This window comes from Mytilus edulis, chromosome 5 (assembly GCF_963676685.1).
Source record: "Mytilus edulis chromosome 5, xbMytEdul2.2, whole genome shotgun sequence".
Lineage (NCBI taxonomy): Eukaryota > Metazoa > Mollusca > Bivalvia > Mytilida > Mytilidae > Mytilus > Mytilus edulis.
In genome coordinates this window covers 65753981-65777695 of record NC_092348.1, presented here as the reverse complement: position 1 = coordinate 65777695, position 23715 = coordinate 65753981, and the positions used below count along the sequence as shown (strand labels likewise).

At 33.9% G+C, this 23715-nt stretch overlaps 1 protein-coding gene across 1 annotated transcript in view; it reads right to left on the bottom strand.

Annotated features, from left to right (window-relative positions):
• Positions 1-20718: 20718 nt before the first annotated feature.
• LOC139524314 (uncharacterized) overlaps positions 20719-23715 on the bottom strand; it is a 102144-nt gene continuing 99147 nt past the window's right edge. The window contains exons 2-4 of the mRNA XM_071319063.1: positions 22073-22141; positions 21254-21490; positions 20719-20974 (exon numbers count right to left, since the gene is read on the bottom strand). Of these exons, the coding sequence (XP_071175164.1) occupies positions 20736-20974; positions 21254-21490; positions 22073-22141 (545 nt within the window). The 3' untranslated portion in view covers positions 20719-20735. The remainder of the gene's footprint in view (positions 20975-21253; positions 21491-22072; positions 22142-23715) is intronic.

Sequence of the window (23715 nt, the reverse complement as noted above, 5' to 3'; positions counted from 1 at the left end):
GCATAATAATGATACAGGTATAAAAGTTAGATAAATATCTAAATACAATGGTGTCCAAAGTAGACGTATTTGTCGCATCAACTATAAAAAGGGCGTCCTGTTTGTGTAAAGCCTACCAACCACACTAAGGTCGGAGATTGTCTGGCAGGTAATTTTTTTTTTAATTTCTTTTTATATTTTTTCTTTTGTTACACATAAGGGCTTTTGATTATTTGAGTTAAGAGTTTTCATGTCCAATTTTTTATCTAATGGAACGAATTGTTAAAAAATAATCACAAACAGCGTTTCATCTTGTGATTCATTAACATTAAAACAAATTTAAATTCATATTTTAGAATTGAAATCAAGCCTGAAGAACTTCCTCTTCGTCGTCATCGTCAGGGCTCTGTTGGCTTGTCAATATATGAAACCAGAGATCGCTTCCATGACAAGGAAATAGTTCTGTACAACAAAGGTTTTGTTCAACACAAACACATTCTCTACTGCAAATCTTTTTTTCCTTTACAAGAACATATTAAATCCTGAAGAAAGTTTGATGACATAAGTCCAGTGAACAGAACTGGGGTAGAACCATTGCAACTTTATTTCCAACCGTATTCATAGGGTGAACCCATTGGCGGCCTTGCCTGATGTGATGTCATCCATATGTTTGTTTGAATGCTGGCTCTTAGAACATGTTGTTTAAATGAAGCTTCGATCGGTCGAAGGCGAACAAGAGAGCAGTCTTTGCTAGTTGCAAGTCTAACACGTGCACTTAACTTGTTCAAATCATGGTGACTTGACTTATATTTGCCTTTTGGGTGATACAACTAAAATACAAGTTTTCTTGCAACACAGATGGAGGTGTCAATATCTGAGTTACCTAGTTGTGATAGACCCGCAAGTTTTGCAGATGACGACTTCAAAATCTTAAAAACAGACTTTTCCAAATGCCAAAGAGACTTGATGTGGTGTCACAACCAGTAAGAGCATGAGTTGCTGATAGTATTACACGTTTAATGTTTGTAAGGGAACTACACAACTCATGCACTGGGATGTATCGCCTACTATCCTAACCACTAATGACAGAACCCATGTATAACCATAGCTGATCTGTGTACAGAGAAATAATCAACAGCGAGTACTAAAACATCAGTGTCAGAACATTTAACAATCGTTCTCCCTCTACATTACACATCTTAAAGTGTTCGTCTGCATGAAGAGCATGAAAAACGAGTCTTGTATCAGCTTCCACTTGTGTGCTAAACAAGCTTGTACAGTCAGTTATTTGATCGTAAGTTATTTGTTTTTAGATTTCTGGATTTGGAAAAGTTCCTGCTAGAAATAAAATTTGTCCGACAGGCAGTGTATTACTGGCACAATGATATTTTTGAAATAAATTCCCCGATGAAGCTTGTTTATTTCTTTTGTTCGCCAGGATTTTTTTCCAGTTTGGAATACTGCTTCCTTTATTTACATGATAGACCCTGTGTCCACCAGCTGCTTGAGATCGACGTTCCCTTTCAGCCGATTTGATAGAGTATGTTATGTCATACATATTAAACACATCTACAATTGATGATGCAAACCGAAAGAGAGTTGACAGCCGCTTTAAATAGAAAATAAGCAGATCACAAAAACTAGAAAACCTTTTCACATCCAACGATTGAATAATAGCCATGCCATCCCTGATTACAACCGTGAGTGATGAGTCAAATGCTGGAAGATTAAAAGACGCGTTTAAGCTCATGTGCCAAATCAGATTTAACACATTTTCGCATCGTTCCATCGTCGTGAAAAAGAGGAGTGGGTATGGGTCCAATAGGGAAAGAAAGCAATTTTTCAACAGTAACATCATTTTTGCATTTCGTCAGTGATAGGGAACGACGGAATATGTGCTCTGGGTTGATGTTATCTTGAACTGTCTCTCCTGATCTGCATTTTAACTTTGTTTTTTATCGTCTTTATGTTAGAGCGTTGAATGGGTCCATAGCAGCTTCTAGACATACCTTCAGACAAGGCAGAATCAATGAACTTTTTGGACATTTCAGTACCCGTGTCAGCTGCATACAAAAGTGATTCTTGGACTTCCTTTGAAGTTTTAAGGCCAGTTGAAATATTGACTAATTCAGAAGGATGCTGTTGGATGTCAAAAAGATTCACCATTGTCTCGTGTAAGTGACTTATTAAGTCGATGACTTGCTGTTCGTACCGTTTCATAGATGCAGGTCTGCTTTCATCATGCGTGTTCTCATCAGCAATTACCAAACCTGATCTCTTTTTCATTGCAGCACTAAAGTGGCCTTCTATGTGTCTTGTTACATTCCATCTTATCAGTGCAGATTTTTTTCTGGTCAGCCCAACAATACCACCGTTCCCTGTACTATCGATATCTTGAATAATGTTTTTTTTGTCGGTGGCCATTTCACTCCAGACTCCATTGAAAGAACTAGCTTTTTGATGTATAGCAAAAAAATCCATCATTAAAGTGTGCTTCAACTTCAGAGGGGAGATTGAGCATATCAAGAAGGTATACAGGCGTCAATCTTGAATAATTATTCCTGTTGGTCACATAAAATAATGGGAGCATAGCGCGGACTGAACTCAAATGTAGTGGCCATATACCATTTCTTTCTGCTCTAGTTTTTTGTAGCATGCTACTCACAGAATCCAGGAACATGTCCAAAAGCCTAACTGTAGGGGACACAGCACAGCTCCATTCCTTAAATTCTTTCAGTAGAGGCACTAGATGCAGGTCTACTAAAGAGGTAAGGGAGGCTATATTTTTGATTCCATGAGGACATATCACCAGCAAATGTATCAAACAAGTAGAACTTCAGAAGGGCGTCCCAAATAGTTTCTGGTATGTTGATTATACGATTATACGATTTGTGGTAGTTCACCAATCAAAAAAAGAGGATACCCATAGCGACATCATAGCCTCATATGTAAGAGCTGGAGCTCTGACTGCTCTGTTGAATTGTGTTCTAGAAAGCATTTGTGCAACGGTACAGGCTGCGTATACTCTTGAATCAAAAAGCAGATCTGACAGACCCCATCCCCCCCAGAGTTTACAAATAGAAGCAATAAAGCATGATACGGTGTGAAACCCTCCCAAACGAATGATATGACTCTGGAATTCAAGAGGCCTGGACCATTTGATCTGCTGTGCAATGGCATATAACTGTTGGTCTGAACTGAAAACTGCAGGCCAGCTTTCATACACATATCAACACACCTTTCTATTGTAGTATAGACAGTAGCCATATCGCTTGGTTTTGAGTCGACGATTGGTTCATATAATACTATACTGAAAGATCTACAGTACACATATGTTTTACGATTATAGCCTGTCCAAAAAGGAATAATTTGTTTGCCTCCAGTGACAAATGGTTCCCTATTGGAAAATCAACAGTATGCCTAGGCCTTGACAGAAGCCTTACAAATACCCAAGCTATGTCTGATGTTTCCGCACGTCGGTCATCACAACTTTTGATTTTTCCAAAAGCATCTTCGTGACGTATAGGTTCTTTTGGTTTGTCGTACTGTAGACAACTGATCAGAGCAAATGTGGTCTCTGTCAATGGAAGGGAACGCACTTGGTTACGTCTGACCCTCATTTCATTTACAGCTTCATTCGTATGAGACAAATACTGAACCTGAAAGACCGCCCTAGCCATTGAGTGGAACGTATCCTTACCATCTATTGTTTCAGTATTGATGTCTACATTGTCTGCTCCTTCTTGAATGAGGGTTACATCCCAGGAGATGCAACACTACCTTAAGGAACATATGCGCATTCTCAATCTTGTCAATCTCATGATCGACTAAGCTAGTAAGAAATCTCCTCAGCTCGTTGTATGAAGCACAGAACCCATGACTATGTAAAGTTTCGACCAGACTTTTAGAATCATATACATGATAAATTTGTAATGCTAAAGCCAAGATTGAAAGGCGTGAATGAATTTCTACTGATTGAAACTATTGTTTCTGTTAAGGCCAAGCATTTTCTCAATTTTACCATTGGTAGGGCATTGTCATTATTTACAGTTTCATAGGAATATCCATCTATTAGCCAGCATATGAATGTTTATAAAATAGTTGGCAAAATTTTCTGAGACTGACTTTAGGAAGTATCTGCAGGTGACGGATATGCATCACTTTGGATTACAACATCGCCAATATGCTTACGTAATATACTAGCAGCTTTGTAATATGAGATCTTCGTCACAACCAGGTGTTGAAACAGTACTTAAGGTAGCACAATACAAAGATTTTTCATCCCCAATCAGACATCTTTAAACTGATGTAATTCCACTCATCTTTCTTTAAATTTTATAAAGGAGGTACTAAAAGAAAGAAGAAAGATTAATCTTTTAAATTGTGATAATTTCATTATGACATAATTATTACATAATTAATTATTATGTAATTAGTTGCTATATTGTGATGTCCACACTTGAATGAATTTAGCTTCTTTGTTCTTCATAGCATCCCAAAATATTTTATAGATTCTTGCACAAGACAGTATGACCTCCAAAACTGTGTCTCAGATTTTTCCTATTGTATTTCATTCTCTCATAAATCTTCAATGAAGTTTGCTAAATCAATTCATAAGAGACCACCAAATTCAATTGGGTATAACATTTGTTCTATTGATGTTTTTGGAAATCTGAGACACAGTTTTGGAGGTCAAGCTGTGTTGTACAAGAATCTATAAAATATTTTGGGATGCTATGAAAAACAAAGAAGCTAAATTCATTCAAGTGTGGACATCACAATATAGCAACTAATTACATAATAATTAATTATGTAATAATTATGTCATAATGAAATTATCACAATTTGAAAGATTAATCTTTTTCCTTTCTTTTGGTACCTCATTTATAAAATATAAAGAAGGATGAAATGAATTACATCAGTTTAAAGTTGTCTGATTGGGATTGAAAAAATCTTTGTATTGTGCTACCTTAAATCATAAGTTTTGAGAGGTTTCATATCGGCTTTAAGACGGTTAGCCGTAGTGATGGCTTCGGCGAGAGAAATTGAGCTGCTGTAAACAATGTTGGACATTCCTTTTCCTTTTTGGCACTGTATAACAATAGTTTTTCCAAAGTGTATTTTTGCAATTTTTGTTGAAGCCAATACGTTGTGTAACTTTCCCGCACATGTTTGGGGAGGAAGGGAGTAAATAGTTCTAGTAAACCCTTCATGTAGAATACCTTCTTATTCACAAGCACATCTTCCTGGATTGTAGAAACAAATTCAGCAAAGGCACTTTCATGCTCCGACTTTAAAGGTTTTTCAATTTCAAATTTAACCGAATTTCTCAACAAATATTTGATATGCAAGTTGAGTGGTATAAAGCATTTGGTGCACAAAACTCCTATCTTATTTTTAAAACCATTTCACTGTCTGATATATTTTTCCAGTACGCATAATATATTGGATTCTTTCGGCCGATGATACCTTGTGTATTTTTTTATCTTACCTAAAAGCATTGTATTTACAAAATATGCAAACCATCCAATCTATCTCAGGCAATATAGATCGTGTCAATATGGTAGACTGAGTATCATTTTTACACAAGGGTACTTTTTTACAGGAAGATGTAGATTGTCCGGTCAAATTATTGTCTGTAAATGTGGTCAAGTTTTGTTTACGGGTAAAAGCTTTATAACAGCTTTTATGATATTTTATTCTATCAAGTGGTGCTTCCTCGACCGTTTTTTATTCATGAACAAGCCTTCTATAAACGTTGTAATCCGTTTATTTACGGCAGAAAGAAAAGTTGATTTCCCTTGGCAGCTGGAAAACATAGCCGCTCTGTCGTAAATACTTGACAAATGATACATCGTTGCCAGTCAATGGAGAGTCTGCCCTTTTTAGCAACAGAAGGGGTTAGTTTAACAGGAGTACACGTCAAGTTAGACATTGTCCGAAAAAAAAAACAACTAAAAGAAATTGAAAAGAAGGGGTCGGTTTTCTAAATAATGACAAAATTGTTACAACAATGACTTTTTTCTGCGAAAAAAACCACAATAATATATTTTTAAAACCTTTTGATTATACTAAGATCTGTAATACGCTAAAAATCAATACATTGTATTAGTAAAAAAGAGAAAGTAAAGGCTATTAATTTACGTTGAAACACAGGTGGTAAATTTTAATTTTGAAAACATTTCTCGACTTTAATTCAATTTTTACAAAAATTGCACAGTACGATTTTTTTACGACCGGGCACAAAATGAAGTTCATATATTCATCTATCACTTGTAAAAAAAAATCAGCTGTGTGTTAAGTGGGTGCATTAAAGTCGATAACCAAGCGTCTTTTCTGAAAATGCCACTCGCCTATATAGCCTGCCAAACATTACGGGTTCCACTCATAATTAAAGGGTGTACAGTGGTCTCTGGTTGATAGTTCCCTGAATTGGTACAGTTTGATTTTTAAAAAGTTTAAAATTTTTTTTTTAAAAGGTGCAGTGTTCCGCCTGTTGGAATTTTCTTTAAAACCGTTAATATTATAGTCTAGCACATCTGCTCGTGAAGATCTTGACGATCTAACCTTCTACAACCGTTGACGAGGTTCATGCTTTCGAATAGACACATGTACATGTGACAGGATTTAATTGTAGATTTCATAAGGACACGAAGCGTCCAATGTGAAATATAGTTTATACTAAGAAAATGATTAAGATATAACATTGCAATTGCCTTCATTTATGAACTGTAATCGAGCTATTTAAAGTAAAACCACTATATAAACATGCGTGTCACTTAAATACTCGCTTTCAATTGCGAGCAGAACTTTTAGAACCTAAGGATCCTCTTTATAAACATCAACATACATGTACCAAAAACAATAATAACCAACGAGAACTCTAAACCATATATATTGAAACAAGAAATGTATAATTATGCTTCTACTACCAGTGCTGGTACAAATTTCCTTTCCTTTCATATATGATTAATAAAAAGAATACTGTTTAACATTTAATTGGTCAACAAGATATATTATAATAAACCTGTTCTTCATAATTAATAATATCAATTCAATTGTTACGTTATTATTACTACACAATTTCATAAAAGGATCTTGGTTTTTTTAATTATATTTTTTTTTGTGTGAGTTTGTGTGTATATATAGTTTATGATATGTGTATATATAGTTTATGATATGTGTAAATATAGTTTATGATATATACTAGTAGTGTATCATGTATATGTAGTATCTGGTCATAAGTAGTCTCTTATACATTGACTCTTTGTACTAATCTACGTCAAATATTATCTTTGGGTATTGGTTTGGAGGGAAATTGCAATGTTATATCTTAATCATTTTCTAAGTATAATCTATATTTCATATTATGAAATCTACAATTATACGTCAGAAAAACTCATTAGATATAACATTGCACGTTCAAAGCGTAAATCATAATTACTAACATACCTGAAGGTAAACTCAAGACTTTCTTTGAAAACTGATCATTGGAACTATCCTCCAGCAATGGTCTGAAATAGAATTTTTTTAAAGTTAAAGCATTTGACCAATCAGATATTTTCAAAATCTCTGATACAGAAACTCCTTAACATTTAGCTTTACTAGTTGAAGACCCTCTAGTTGAATGAGACTCAAACTTAGCTGTATCAATACCGGCTAACTTCATAATATCCTTAATCCAATTAGCTATAGTATAAGACGAGGCACCTCTTAGTGGCTTAACTAAAGTTCTAAGTAATGGATTTGGCTTAGACTTATCCTTCACTCGAAAATCTGCAGAACGATCAAATAAGCTTGTAAACAATCAACCACACATAATTTAAGGTTGTCCTCAAATTTGGGATAAATTATTTCTTTTTGAATAAAATCAGATTGAGTTTTTGATATACCTGGGAGCTGAAATTTAGCCCCTTCATTGTTTATTTGCCTAAGTCTTATATCAAGTCTAGCAATCTCAGAAGATCTTTTCGGAGCAGCTATTGCTAAAAGAATTGCTAATTTTTTGGTTAATGTTTTAAGATCCAAATCAGGGTTAATAGACTGAGAAATGAAAAACTTCAGAACAATATCAATGTCCCACATATCTTAATATTTCGGTTAAGGTGGATTTTCCCTCAAAATGCCCTTCATTAATTTTTTAACTAATTGTGTCTGTCCCACTGGTTGACCATCAATATGAGGAAGAATAGAGGATATTGCAGATCTATGGACATTATGTTCTTTATTGAAAACCCTTTTGGAACATCCATACCAAAAAATCTAGAACAGCAGTTAGAGGTGCTGAAAAGGGATCAACTTCCCGTTCCAAACACCAGCTAACCCACTTATTCCAGGCCGAATCGTAAGATTTCTGAGTTCCTTTCCCCCAGGAGCTGAGCAAAAGTTTTTTTAACTTCCTCTGATATTGATATTTTTTTATATGATCTCCTGAGACAAGCCACCCGACTAGTTGAAGCGATTTGTTTTGAATCATTGGGTGAGGTTCCCCTTTATGCGACTGTAGCAGACGTGGAAATATTGGCAACAGAATTGGATGTTGTATTGACATTTCCAGCATGATTGCGTACCATGGCTGTGCAATCCAAGAGAGTTATCAGAACTACAGTTGTTTGCTCTGCTTTGATTTTTATCAGACATTGACCTTCCAAGCAGAAAGGGGGAAGACATCAGCCTTGAAACTTGTCCAAGGATGTAGGAGAGCATTGAACGCTAATGCTCCTGGATCGGGAAGCCAGCTTATGTATGTTTGAAGTTGATTGTTGGACTGATCTGCGAAAAAATCTATGTTGCAGGTCATTGTCTGCCTCATTAAAGAATTGAAAACCTTTGAATGAAGTTTCCAATTGCTGGAGTCTAAATGATGTCTGGAATCTCAATCTGCAATTGGATTTTCTCGACCAGGGATGAATTCTGCTTTTAGCACTATGTCTTTCTGAAGACACCATGTCCAAAGCCATAGGGCTAGTTTGTTGCAAACTTTGTGCACAGTCCCTCCCATTTTTTTGATATAGGTCATTATTGTTATGTTGTCTGTCTGAACCAACACTTGTAAATTGTGTCTGTCTTTTAAGAAAGATTTGACTGCATGAGTCACTGCTATTAATTCCAGGGCATTTATATGGAAACTTTTTTTCTGATTGTAAGGACCCCCTATGGACACTTTGTTCATTAGTGCTCCCCATCCCACATTGCTTGCATCTGTTTGGATGATTACAGATGGTTGGATGAAAATTAGAGACCTCCCATTCCAATGAATGAACTGGTGTATCCACCAGTTTAATTCGTTTTGAGCTTTTTGAGATAGGACTATTTCTGAATTGTAACTGAGTCTGGTTGAGCTTTTGAATTTTTTTCTACCTGTAAATGTCTGTAATGAAGTGGGGCTCGAAAAATTGCTTGAATTGAAGCTGTCAGATTTCCTATTAATTCTGATAGTTTTTTCTCTGTTATGTTTCTGAATTTTTTACCTCTTTGCATAATTTTTGTACTTTTTGATATTTTGGGTTGGAAGGGACTCATATCTACCGAGTTCACTAGAAATCCTAGAAAAAGCATTTGTTGAGATGGGACAAAAACTGATTGCTTTTCGTTTATTGCAAATCCTAAACTTTAAATAAGCTTTACTGTTAGTTGTGCTTCTAACTGAGATTTCTCTTTTGATTGGTTCATTATTAAGATATCGTCCAAGTAAACCACTAGACGTATACCCAGTCGTCTTAGAAAACTTGCTGGGACTTTCATTAATTTTGTGAATACTAGTGGGGCGACTGAAATTCCAAAGGGAAGTACCTGAAATTGATAGTCTTTCCCTGTCATTAAAACTGGACATAATTTTGATGTTGTTTTAACACTGTGACGGTCAAATATACATCCGTCAGATCTATTTTTATCATCCAGTCTGATTTTCGGATTTAATCTTTTACTGAATGAATCCCTTCCATTTTGAAATGATTGTACATCAAATAATTGTTCATCTGCTTTAAATTTATTACAGGACGGTGTCCTCCCCTTTTTCTAGACCAACAAAAGATGACTTAAAAATACCCCTGACTTTGGAATATCTGACATATTGGTTTTTTGTCTAACAATGATAGAAGTCCTGATTGAGCAATGCCGTTTTCTCTTTGTCGAAAAATAGTTTGGGCACTGAATTTGTCTTGGCGGTATTTGACAGAATTCTAGTTTTAGACCCTGAATTGTATCTAAGACTGAAGGATCTGATGTTAAACAACCCCAGTTCTGGACAAACAGTTTTGTTCTCCCTCCTACAGGGAAGTGAGCAAAACGGTCTGTTGTAACGGGGAAAAAACTTAAGTCTTGAATTTGTCCCTGTTGTATGCTTAATTCTTGGGATTGAACCCCTTCATTGGGATCCCTGGTGTCGATCTTGACTGACCTCTGCCTCTGCCCCTGCCTCGGCCCCAAAACTGCTGGTTCTGGTTGTTTGGGGGCTCGAGCCGAAAATACTGGTTATTGCCACTGCCACCATTTCCATGACCAACACTAAAGTTACCATTACCAAATCTAGATGATTTATTCTTGGAACGACGTACAGTTTGAAGTAAGCTAAACAATTCCCTGTTGTCCTTGCTTTCCTCGGTGAGCAATTTTCTGAACTTACGGCCGAATAGTTCATTAGAGCTTTTTAACAGAGCTTTCTTGCCATCTTTATCCGTTAATAAATCTAATCATTCTGGTAATACTCTACCGAGCATAGACCTACGACGATCAGTTAAGTATACATAGTGAGCGTTTCCAATCAGGACTAATGATCTCTGTACAATGTCAATGACATCTACTGGATTCAAACCACGATCACGTTTCTTAGCTTTCTCTGCTTCTGTCCATAATATTGCTAAGGGACCAATAGCATCTAAAATTCTGTTTTCAGAGTTAATAATAGAACTTTCTTTCTTGGCATTCAATGGTTGATTAAATTTCTTACGAAACAGTTTCTTTATTTATCTATCCGTTTCTTTGGAAGCGAGCTTATTACTTATAGGAATGTTTCAGTTCTTTGTGACTTCTACCTTTACGTTCTTTGTGATGCCCTGATTGGCATATTTCTCAATGTATTTTGAAATTTTACCCGGTACCTTGATACCTTTCTTAAACATTTCAGACGGATCAAAAAGATCGTCATTATCTGAACTTTCCCCACTTTCTGAGGAGGAAATATCGGTCTCCTGTTCCGATTCATCACCAGAATCTGTGTTCACCTCCACATGTTTTCGTTTACCGGAAGAAGATGATTCTACTGCATTTCTTTTATCCGGCAACCAGTTTCGTGTGGCTCTCTCGTCACTTTCACAATCTTCACTTTCATCGTCTGATTGTGCATGAGTTTTGTCCTCATAGATACTTAATTTGCCCTTATTGGCACTATGTTTACCCTTATTGGCACTTTGTTTGCCCTTATTGGCATTGTGTTTGTCTTTCGTGGCACTTGAATTGTCCATATAAGTATTGCCCTCATCGGCATTAGAAACATCACCCTCATTGGTATGTTCAATGTCACTAAGGTCACTAAACTAACCATCGTCAAACAGTTCAACTTCATCTTAAGATTGAACATCAGACAAGTAGTCTAAATCTTCTAACAAATCTCGAGAAAGGGTATGTTTCCCTCTAGAACTGGGCGAGTTTAATTGAGTTTGAGCCATATTAATTTTTCAAAATTAAATCTTACCGAACATCTCGACTGCGAGCTAAAATTGAAAGCGAGTATTTAAGTGACACGCATGTTTATATAGTACACAGGTGAGCTGTTTTTCTCACTTGAGTGGTTTTTCTTTAAACAACTCGAGTAGAGTTCATAAATGAAGGCAATTGCAATGTTATATCTTTTGAGTTTTTCTGACGTATAAATATTTGTGATCGCACGTATTTTACTTTTAAATATCTACCAATGAAATTAGAGAAGGCTCATTGCAGAAAAATACATATAAATCAGTAATTGATAGGACTTCACTCTATAATAACAGTATAACAGATAACTTAATTACTTGTACAATAGAAAGATACAGCGTTTCTCAGAGGTATTTAACCAAGCTCAATTACTTCAAACACTGATTCAACATGTACTGGAATGCTATACATTCAACAAACATTGAACGAATAATACTAACAGAGATATGTGTACATAGTTTTAACCTACAGCTGACCAATGGATTCTATAGGATGCAACCATATTATAAATCTCGATAGCAGTAAATCTTATCATAGATATTTATGGTTTCAGTTCCACGATCATTCCATAGCTTTGTTATATCGGCACTATTTAAAAAAGAAGGAACAAAGCAAAACTTAGCAGCGGCCAACTGTATTTGTAGACATGAACAATAAATTCGTCTCCGAGCGCCTGATATAAATAAAAGCTTAAAGTGGAAATCGAACCCACGTAACCAGACTCTGTTGTCTAATATCTTAATCATATTACATCTCCTTATTTTCATACAATGTATTCATAAGTTATAAGTGAGGTAATACTTATATATTTATTGCGGAGGCGGTCTCCAGCTGAATCATTACAAAACATGTATACAAGTTTAACGAATTGAATACCACGTTAAACTCCAAATAAATACATATGGATTTACAAATTAAAATACAACCACAAGACTAATATTGCATAACGCAAAAACATTAACGTTCCCTTTACCCCATACTTCTAGACAATGTGTAAAACACAAAGCCAAACAAAACGCACAATAGTATTGGTTAAAAAGTCCGAATCTGATATTAGAATATGTAGCAGCAGGAACTAAAAAATGACAATGATAAAGATAAATTTACAAAAAACTTATAGCAGTTATTAACATGCCATTTCCAGACTTTATTTAAAGTCATTAAAATACTATGTCTTCATCAGATATATAAGCAACCACACAGCCCACCCGTAAGGGGTTAAGTGTCATGAAATCATAACTATTTACGAGCATCTGGTCTTTTTATTCATGAGTTTATTAATTCTAATGCAGACTATAAAGTTTAGTATGAAGGGATCAATATTATTATTTAAAATAAAGCCATCTTTCGTTAATTACTCCTATATTCTTGTTAACAAATTAATGGACAAGTCGTATCTTAAAAAATACCAACTCCTCAGGAACAGATGATACATATATTGTCTACTGTGTCGGACTTTACATTCAAATATTTTTGATTTTAATGAAATTTGGTTCATGAACACGTACACAAACAATAATTGGTATTATGACAAGTTATTTGTACGGTCGGTAAATTACTAATTCATTGTTAAATTGACACAAACAAAAGCAGAGGAGTAAGCTATGTTTGTAGAACGTTTGACTTATGTTTATGAAAGGTAATAACAATAACACTGCATCCCACCTTAAATATAAACTTTTCAATAGACGTTTAAGATTCATCCGAGTTCAATCCTTCATGGGTGGATTTAACATACATAACTAAAATACAAAAATAAGTAAGCAATGAATGAGGTTGTTGAAGTGATATTTGCCTTTTGTGTTTTTTTGTGTGTTAAATATTTGTTTGGTTTTATTGTGATTAAGATTATAACACAATGTTGAATGCTGTATCCCTATTTTTGACATTTTTACCAGTTATTCATGTTTATCTTGTTCACGCATCTATGTCAATATAATAGAATTTGATGCGACTGTCATACACGTGAGAAGTTTAGCTAGCTATAAAACCAGGTTAAATCCACCATTTTCTACATAAGAAATAGTCTGTACCAAGACGGAAATTTGATCGTTGTTTATTTATTCGATTGATGTGTTTGAGTTATTGATTTTGCCATTTGATTATGGACTTTCCTTTTTGAATTTTTGAGTTCAGTATTTTTGTTATTTTACTTTTTTTTGTGTTTATTTTCAGCTTTTAAAACGTTAGTACAAATACTTGACATAATGAGGAACACATTTAAAATCCCTGAGAATAACTCATTTGTAGTATGGTAATGGGTCTAGTCGTTTTAAAGGAGAGGATTTTAAATCAAGTAAAACGACGGTTGCCAAGTATGAACAAACTTTCACTTGCCATTATTTGACTGCTGGCTCTAATACATGACATGTAGATATTGTCAGAAAATGTACAAACTGAAATTAAAAGAAAAACCTATGACTTAATTCAGCAGTGTACAAGTTTACTCCACGATTACCTATGATTGAAGCAATAAACATGGATTCCCCCTCAATTTCGTTCTGAAAATGCATGTAACAAGTCCGGAGTAAAACAGTTGTTTTCCCCTTGTTCTGTTAATTGATAGCGTTTGATTTTGTCAGTTTTTGTGAACTTTCCCTTTTATAGTTTGCCTTGGATCTCGGTATCAGTTTTTTATGTTTTCAATGTGGGTTTCTTTTTGTTGCGGAAACTACAAGAGTGTATTAATGGGTTTCAATAAATTTTAAAATGAACTGAAACAAAATATAAACTAAACAAGAGAAAAAAGTGAAAAGGCGATAAAATTCATTTTATGTTGTAGAAATGCTCATTTACCCTGTTGATTTGTTGATTGAAACTGTCCATACATATCGGCGTGTCTATCCTTATTATTATATATTACTGTGATAAATTACTCAATTTTCAGTTTTTATTGTCATATGAACTAAAACGAGTTTGACAAAACACCAAAAAACAAAACAAACAACATACAAAATACAACACACAAAAAATTTAATTCAAAGGAACAAAGTAAATCGATCAACTTCGTTAGTTTAAGTGTAGCTACTTATACATGTATCACAAATGTGATTGGTATGTAACTTATATTTTTATTGAATCAATAGATAAGTTTACATGTGCGGGTATCCTTTCTATATTGTTTTCTACAATGAAAAAAATATTTAATCTGCATCAGTATCAATTGTTCGAGTGGCTTTTATGTGACGAAAGTATTTAAATTAGTTAAAAAAGAAAATACCAATTCAAAAGTTTTGGAATGAAATTCTTTGATAATATCAATATATCAAAAAATATCAATGCAAACCATAGCACTTAATTCCAATCATGAAAATGTTTTAACATTCCTTCACAAAATATGAGTACATATATACGATCACATTTGTATTGATACAAATGTGCCAGCTGTTTTTGTTTTTCAAAATATACGTGTATTTCTATTAAAGGTAAACGTTTTCAAAGAATTGTATATTGATTTCCGAATTCTGTAGGCAGATATATGTATGTTTTGTTCATGGATTTATGAGATTTGAACAGCGGTATACTACTGTTGCCTTTGTTTATGTAAACAAATATTTAATTTAACAAACTCTTACAGCTTCACCAACTGGATTTATCCTGACTATCAACATTGCTCATAAAGGTTTACATAATAAACTCTAATAGATTAACCATGCAATGTTATAGAAGTTTCCACCCATCAAACCGTTTTTACACGCGGATTTGAATTTAAAAAGAAAATAACAAAAATACCGACCTCAAAGAGTATTCAAAACGGAAAGTCCCTTATTAAATTGCAAAATCAAAAGCTGAGACTTAACTCACCTCTCATGAAAGAAACACCATGTTGTAAAATGGTACGGTAATACGCCTATCATGTAAAGACAGATACTAACCCTTTCAAATTGACAAGAGAGGAAAGACATATATGTGACCAGCCACGACATATCCAGGCTTTTTTAGTAGCAATAAACAAAAAAACTATGTCAATTGGACATGCTTTGATACTATATATGCCCTTGAATTTTGACTAGATGACATTTTTGTTCGCTTTTTGGATTCCGTATATCGTCAGATTATCGGAATTCCAATGGGGACTAACTGTGCACCACTTATTGCTGACCTGTTTTTGTATTGCTATGAGTTACAATTTATGAAATAAATAAGCAAAACCCCATCGAAACAACATTTGATAAACAAATTTAATAATACTTTTAGATATTTGGATGATATTTTGGCTCTCAATAATGACGACTTTAGTATGTATATTAAAGAAATTTATCCTGTTGAACTTACTTTAAATAAAGCTAATACTATTACTAACAATGACCACTGCCTTTTCCTCGATCTTGATATCTATATCACTAACGGAAAGCTGAATACTAAAATTTATGATAAAAGAGATGATTTTTCATTTCCTATCGTTAATTATCCATTTTTAGATGGTGACGCTCCCTTGTCACCATCTTACGGTGTTTATATATCTCAACTTGTACGATTCGCTCGTGTATGTAACAATGTTTTAGATTTTAACGAGAGAAATTTATGTATTACTGAAAAATTATTACTCCAGGGTTTTCGATATCACAAACTAGTCAAAACATTAACTAAATTTTATCATCGGTATAAGGACATCATTCGTAAATATAGCTCAACATGCAGACTTCTTATACGTTCAGGTATTTCACATCCAATTTTTTATGGAAATATTCTTTATAAAGCACAAAGGTGTCAGTATTCGCCTCAAAACTAACAAAACCTTTGAATAGACTTATTAAGAAGGGATATAGTTACGATACCGTTGTCAGGTCATTAAAGATTGCATATTTTGGCGTTAATATTGATTCACTTATAGGGTCTTTGCATCGGAACTAAACACATCTATTCAAAAATCAGTTGTTGGCATGACACGAGTTATGTTCTTCTCATATATGTTATGATGGTATGATACTAAACCCTTAACGGGAAGGATTGTGTCTGATGTTCATATGATGAAATCATAATCTTTCAGTCAGTTTAATTGAAGTCTGGAGCTGACTTGTCAGATAACTGCTTGTAGTCTGTTGTTATTTATGTATTATTGTCATTTTGTTTATTTTCTTTGGTTACATCTTCTGACATCAGACTCGGGCTTCTCTTGAACTGACTTTTAATGTGCGTATTGTTATGCGTTTACTTTTCTACATTTGCTAGAGGTATAGGGGGAGGGTTGAGATCTCACAAACATGTTTAACCCCGCCGCATTTTAGCGCCTGTCCCAAGTCAGGAGCCTCTAGCCTTTGTTAGTCTTGTATTATTTTTAATTTTAGTTTCGTGTGTACTATTTGGAAATTAGTATGGCGTTCATTATCACTGAACTAGTATATATTTGTTTAGGGGCCAGCTGAAGGACGCCTCCGGGTGCGGGAATTTCTCGCTACATTGAAGACCTGTTGATGACCTTCTGCTGTTGTTTTTTTTCTATGGTCGGGTTGTTGTCTCTTTGGCACATTCCCCATTTCCATTCTCAATTTTATTATGGAGGTAGAACGTCATTGTGAGAAAAACGCCGTTAACTATATGTGACTAGCCACTTCCAGGCTTAGGAGGGTACATTGTCTTAAATTTGCTTTTTGTATATTTATCTAGAATATTCCGAAACAAAACTCTCTGTCATGTGAATTTGACATATTTGTTGTAATAGCAATGAAACGAGTCATTTCGAATATCGGTATGAAAATCAGACTGTTCTATGACGGCTTTTATTTATTGAAGGCACTAATTTATAAAATACAAAATTATTGTATGTATTGGCTCTTAGGACTGTTCAATAGCGTATCTGAATAAAATTTCAAAGACTTTAATTTACTACAATGCAAACAATTCTTAGGTCTATTTTAGAACATGTAATTTAAACTTGTTGAAATGAAGTTAGTTTAAAATTTGTCAAATTAAGCTGTAAGAATTCCTTTTTTTGATTTAGATTTATTATGCATGTCTCTATACTTAGTATACGACGCGTAACAGTTTATAAGTAGGTTTTTTCTTAGATGCATTTTATACGGTGCATTTGTCAGGGATTTATTTCAGATTTCATTTATGAAAGAAAATCTATAGAGCAGAAATTTGATTTTTTTGGTATCAATTTAAAATGTAGATTCAAATATTTTTCACTTCAAACGATAAAGTAAAACTTCTTCAAAACTTATATATGATGTATAGTTCGGCGTCAGCAAAAAAGAAGCCAAGGAAAGTGTTTATCTCTTCTTCACAAATACGTATTTCATTGAATCTAGATATTTATCATGTTTATAATTTTTTTCTAACAATGACGTTCTACCTCCATAAGCCTGCAAATGTCATGGCGGGTCACATATATACATGCAGATATTCAGTTATATAGTTATCCCGACCTAACATAAAACGATACTTGAAATGTATGACAAAATTCTAACTAAATATACTATTAAAAATATATCTAAATGTCTCATTTATTTGAATAGAAAAGACACCTTAACCTTACTTAATTGCAAACATATTGTACAAGTCATATTAAAATGATTACTTTATAAATTTCGTGCGTTTCAAGAAATTTTCGGAATAAACCTTCATTCAGAACAGTCTAACCCTAAAAAAATTGAAAACCAAATATGTATATATACGGAAATACTTACATATTTAACTATATGTACTCGAAATTTTGCATCGAATGACATTCTTGTCAAAAATTAATATATTTGTATTTGAAAGAAAATCTGTTACGTGTCAACTTAATCTCTTACAAATACAAACCAATATTTGCTAGAGGGTTGAAAGTTGTCGTTAACATGTCAAACGAAGTACAGTTTTGTATTTCATAAATATCTACCAAGAAAACCCGTTCTTCGAAGATGAAATGGTTGAGGCCATTGCGTTTTATCTTTTTCTTATACGTTTGTATAACAAATGAAACATAACTAATTATATTCATCTTTGAAATTACTCTTTACAGTAACAATATGTTAAGCTATTTTTAGCATCATATTTACAATTATTATGAAGTGGAATGTACAAGTGTAAGACTTAGTATGCTTATTCTATCATATTACTCGTTCATCTGTGAGATCCAATATGTGAAGTAGAGAGAACAAATGGCATGCAATAGTAAAACTATCAACCCGAGTCAATTAAGACTGGATTTGCGCGCTCCTGCCATGTGCAGGATTCGAACGCACAACCCCAGTGTTGACGGCTAGTGGCACATTAGTTCAACTACTTAGACCACTCAACCACCGCGGCCTAAATAAAATGCATGTAAAGTGGATGTTTTATATTGTATCATATATCCATAACATTTCCATACATTTTTCTGTTATCAATGAGCGTGTATCCGTAAAACGTTTGTATTAAGTTTTGGATTTTCAAAAATATTGACCTTGAGCATTACTGAAGAGACATTTATTGCCGAAATGCGAATCTGGTGCAGTAAAATTGGTACCGTTAGATTATTACTACTACTGGTTTAATACTTCTGCTGGTGGATTGTAAGCCCTGGGGGTATCACAAGTCTAGTAACTAGGTACAGAAATTGTTTTCATCTAATTTTACTGATTAAAAATCATTTAAAATTATTTTAAATAGGAATATATCTCCCTCATGCAAAGCCCTGATTCCTTGTCCGGTTTTGGCTTTACTTCAGGTCTTTTTTTTGGTTGATCAAATCTTCAACGTTCGTGTTATGTTTTAGTTTTTTTTCAACTATTTTGGCCTCGAGCATTACCAAAGAGACATTAATTGTCGTAATGCGTCTCTGGTGCAGTAATATTGATACTGTTCTTATTGTTTGTAGTGTGCAAACTAAATACAAAAAAGATTTAATGTTTTACAGCTCTACAGCGTTATTCTTACTTCGAACGATTTTTAATGTATTTTTCACCCTAAACTCATATATGAATAATTTTTGCACGAGTTTTCCGTGCAGAATATTAAGTCTGGTATATATGATATGCTATAATATCATAAAACAACCAAGTGTAATTCTGACACTGTAAAAAAAGTCCCTAAAACTTCAAATTCAATGAGAAGCGTGTTTATTTCAAGATTTCAAAATACAAATAAGCTACACATTAACATGTACTACTATTGCTAACTTTTCCTCAATTCATAGTATGAGATCATTCAGCAATCTTCTTTTTCATGTTGGAAACATTGACTTTGAGTTTTGACATGTGTTGATTCCAAAAAGCTTTAGTCACTTTCGATTCCTGTTAATTTCCGTTTGTGTTAGTTTAATTCTAATTATGCACCAGATGATCAAATGACTATTCGTGCATCATTTTTCCAAATTTTCTATTTAAGTGTACAGTGACCATAGTTTTTCTTTACACATTTTTATTCTTTGTAATAACGTCTTGACTCCAAAAGTAATAGGCCTTTTCTGTCCTAAATATTCTATTTGTATGACTTTTAATGAAGTCATCAAACCCTTTTGTTTCAAACACTCGGACGATAGAGACAAACGGAAGACAAAGCGAGTATGATATCGTATAGGTTTTAGGACAGCATGATTACCTCTTAAGTTCTAATTAGATTGCAAACAAAGAGGAAAACCATCTATTGCTGGATGAATGTAAGTCCGCGGTGGTTTCATAAGCTCAGTAATCAGTGCTTCGGTACTGACATGATTAATAACATGTTTTTTTTTTCTTTGAGCGTATTGATGAAAGTTAATAAATTCAGAGCTTCGGACACACAAAATGTTATTTTCAGAATTAAATTATTAGAATGAATTCCAATGAATAGATAGCGAAAAGCAAAACGAATAAGTAAAATTAAATCCATTATTGTGAATTAGGAATAAATATTTTTACATTATTTATTATCACACGGGGTGAAAAGCTATAATATGATAAAAACAACATGATACGTCTGTCCGATAACATCTCAAAACAACGAGAATAACAAACGAATCACTACTTGTTATCCGCAAAATCAACAAACCGACAAACATAAACTTATATACCGTTTTATGACGTGCGACGTTGAATTTAAGGACTGTTGAATACCTTTTATTTAAAACTTTTACATATCAAGTGAGTTTAAAGAAAAACGTGAACATTATTTAATATTTATTTTGTACAAACGGTACAAAGAACTTCAATGTTATCTTTGTATGGGGGACATCTTAGACTGCCACATTTAGCTCTTACAGGATAAAACAATGCACCGTCTTTGTTGGAAGATCGATTGTTCAATGGTTCTGCATCTCCGTCCATACAGATAAAGTCTGCTGTGATGTGATTCTTATGTGCACTCATCAAGAAGCCATTGTACTCAGATTTCCATCCTTTGTAACATGACTTTCTTCCTGATTAAGATAAAAAGCAACAAATATAAATAGATATAACATACACAATGTATACAATTTCTATATAATAATATTTGTTCTTTATATATACATGTGTACCTCGTCCTAATCATTGCAGTAATTCAGAACAATCCAATTTTTGAAGAATTTGCATTCAAAGTAATGTTCATATTAAGCCTCAGAGTCAACAATACAATGTTACAATCTAGGTGATAATGTACCATATTTAGGACAGGTTTTTTATATTTTGAAGGTAATGATGAAAAAACATAAAACTACCTGGTATCATTAAAACAGAAACTTTTCCTTTCCGCCTGCACACAGAACACGGGACCTCTTTGTTATTCAAATTAGCAGGAAAACCGGAGGGATTATTGCTGGAATCTATATGGTACTCGGCACCATATAATCCATCATAACCATTGGAGGATACATTACCATTTTCAGGGTCATTGGGTAAACAGAGCCAGTTTGAACCTCCTCCTTTGTTAGTATAATAGTTACCTCCAACCTGACCTGAAGAAGTTTAAGATGATTATCTTATTTAAAATTAAAAATTTTCATATTCAAATTACTGATCTGTACGTTACAATGACAAAGATATCGCAAACCAATGTTTAATTTTTTTTAATGTATTAACATGCAATTAGTAAAGGCTTTAAGTTCGGCTTTTAAAATGTGTTTAATATTGATTCATAAGCTTTAGCTATTGTTTTCCTTTTTAAAAATTTCTCCCAAAAACTTCAACTTTATCCGGACCCTAGCCATGTTAGATATTAAATTTCAACTAAGACAACAATAAACAATTTTCCGATGAGTACTAGGCCTATTATCATATTTGTTGAAATTGTAAATTATACAGAAAACTAATGATAAAAAACATAACAAGATTTGTAATATACCAAAAATTTACATGAATGTACATTATGGGTAAAAAGTTAATTCATGCACAAGTTCAGAACTATATGTTTATGAAAAGAAAAGAAAACTGTAGAAAGCATGTAAAACTGTCCTTTACAGTCTATCGCTTTCATCCATATGTAGAAACTTGTCAGACTCTAATTTACATATAAATATGATGATATTGAGAAAATATACCTGTATACACAATGTCCGAATTTTCAGGACAAGTTTTCTTCCCCCATCTGACATATGTCACACCAATATCTTAAATACACAAAGCAAAGCGTTCATTTACAGTATGAACCGTATTGAATATGAATTATTAGAAAAGCTTAGTCCATCTTATCTAATACATTACCTTTAACGGGTTGGTCTCTGGTTTTCGTTTATACTTATGATTTAATGCAAGTTCAATTTGAAAGAACATTTGTGTGTGCATATAATCTTTAGAATACTCATTTTCATAAATAGAATACAAGTTTCTTTTCTTAAAACATTTATATAAATTTAATAAATTAAAAAAACCTCTTTATTTAATCACACCCAATAGTTTCATTAGAAAGAATATTATATTTTTCTGCGGTCTATTCGTCTGATCTGTAACTTTATCAATTGTGTCTTTTCCCTAATTTTGACAGTTTTACTTAGTATGAGTTTGTACTATGGGTGATGCATACAGAACAGAAAAGTCTTATCTTGTCGACACATACGGATTTTCTCCTTTTAGAGTTGTCCGAATCTCTTTTTAATCGATATAGCAGTTGTTTTTCAATTGTTTCGTATTTGATTTTGATTGGACTTCTCCTTTTAAAATGTTCCTTGGAGTTCGGGTTTTCGTTATACCTTTTAGTTTTTTTTTACCTTGATTTGTATATTTTTCTACTTTTTTTCTTACACTGTTGTGAAGGTGTTACAGGACAGTCTGATTTCCGTGAGGTATGTAAGTAATGCTTCATCATATCAATAAGAGTCTGGTCTGATGGTGTAAGCATGTGTTTTGTACAATCATGTCCGTAAACACAGACTACAAAGACTTACCTTGTTGTGTAGGTGTTACTGGACAGTCCGCCTTCCGTGAGGTGTGCAAGTAATGCTTCATCATTTCAATAAGAGACTGGTCAGATGGTGTCAGGCTGTATTTTGTAGAGTCATGTCCATAAGTACTGACTACAGAGACTTACCTTGTTGTGTATGTGTCACTGGACAGTCCGCCTTCCGAGAGGTATGCAAGTAATGCTTCATCATATCAATAAGAGACTGGTCTGATGGTGTCAGGCTGTATTTTGTACAGTCATGTCCATAAGTACAGACTACAAAGACTTACCTTGTTGTGTAGGTGTTACTGGACAGTCCGCCTTCCGTGAGGTGTGCAAGTAATGCGTCATCATTTCAATAAGAGACTGGTCAGATGGTGTCAGGCTGTATTTATTTTGTAGAGTCATGTCCATAAGTACTGACTACAGAGACTTACCTTGTTGTGTATGTGTTACTGGACAGTCCGCCTTCCGAGAGGTATGCAAGTAATGCTTCATCATATCAATAAGAGACTGGTCTGATGGTGTCAGGCTGTATTTTGTACAGTCATGTCCATAAGTACTGACTACAGAGACTTACCTTGTTGTGTATGTGTTACAGGACAGTCTGCTTTCCGTGAGGTATGTAAGTAATGCTTCATCATATCAATAAGAGTCTGGTCTGATGGTGTAAGCCTGTGTTTTGTACAATCATGTCCGTAAACACAGACTACAAAGACTTACCTTGTTGTGTAGGTGTTACTGGACAGTCCGCCTTCTGTGAGGTGTGCAAGTAATGCTTCATCATTTCAATAAGAGACTGGT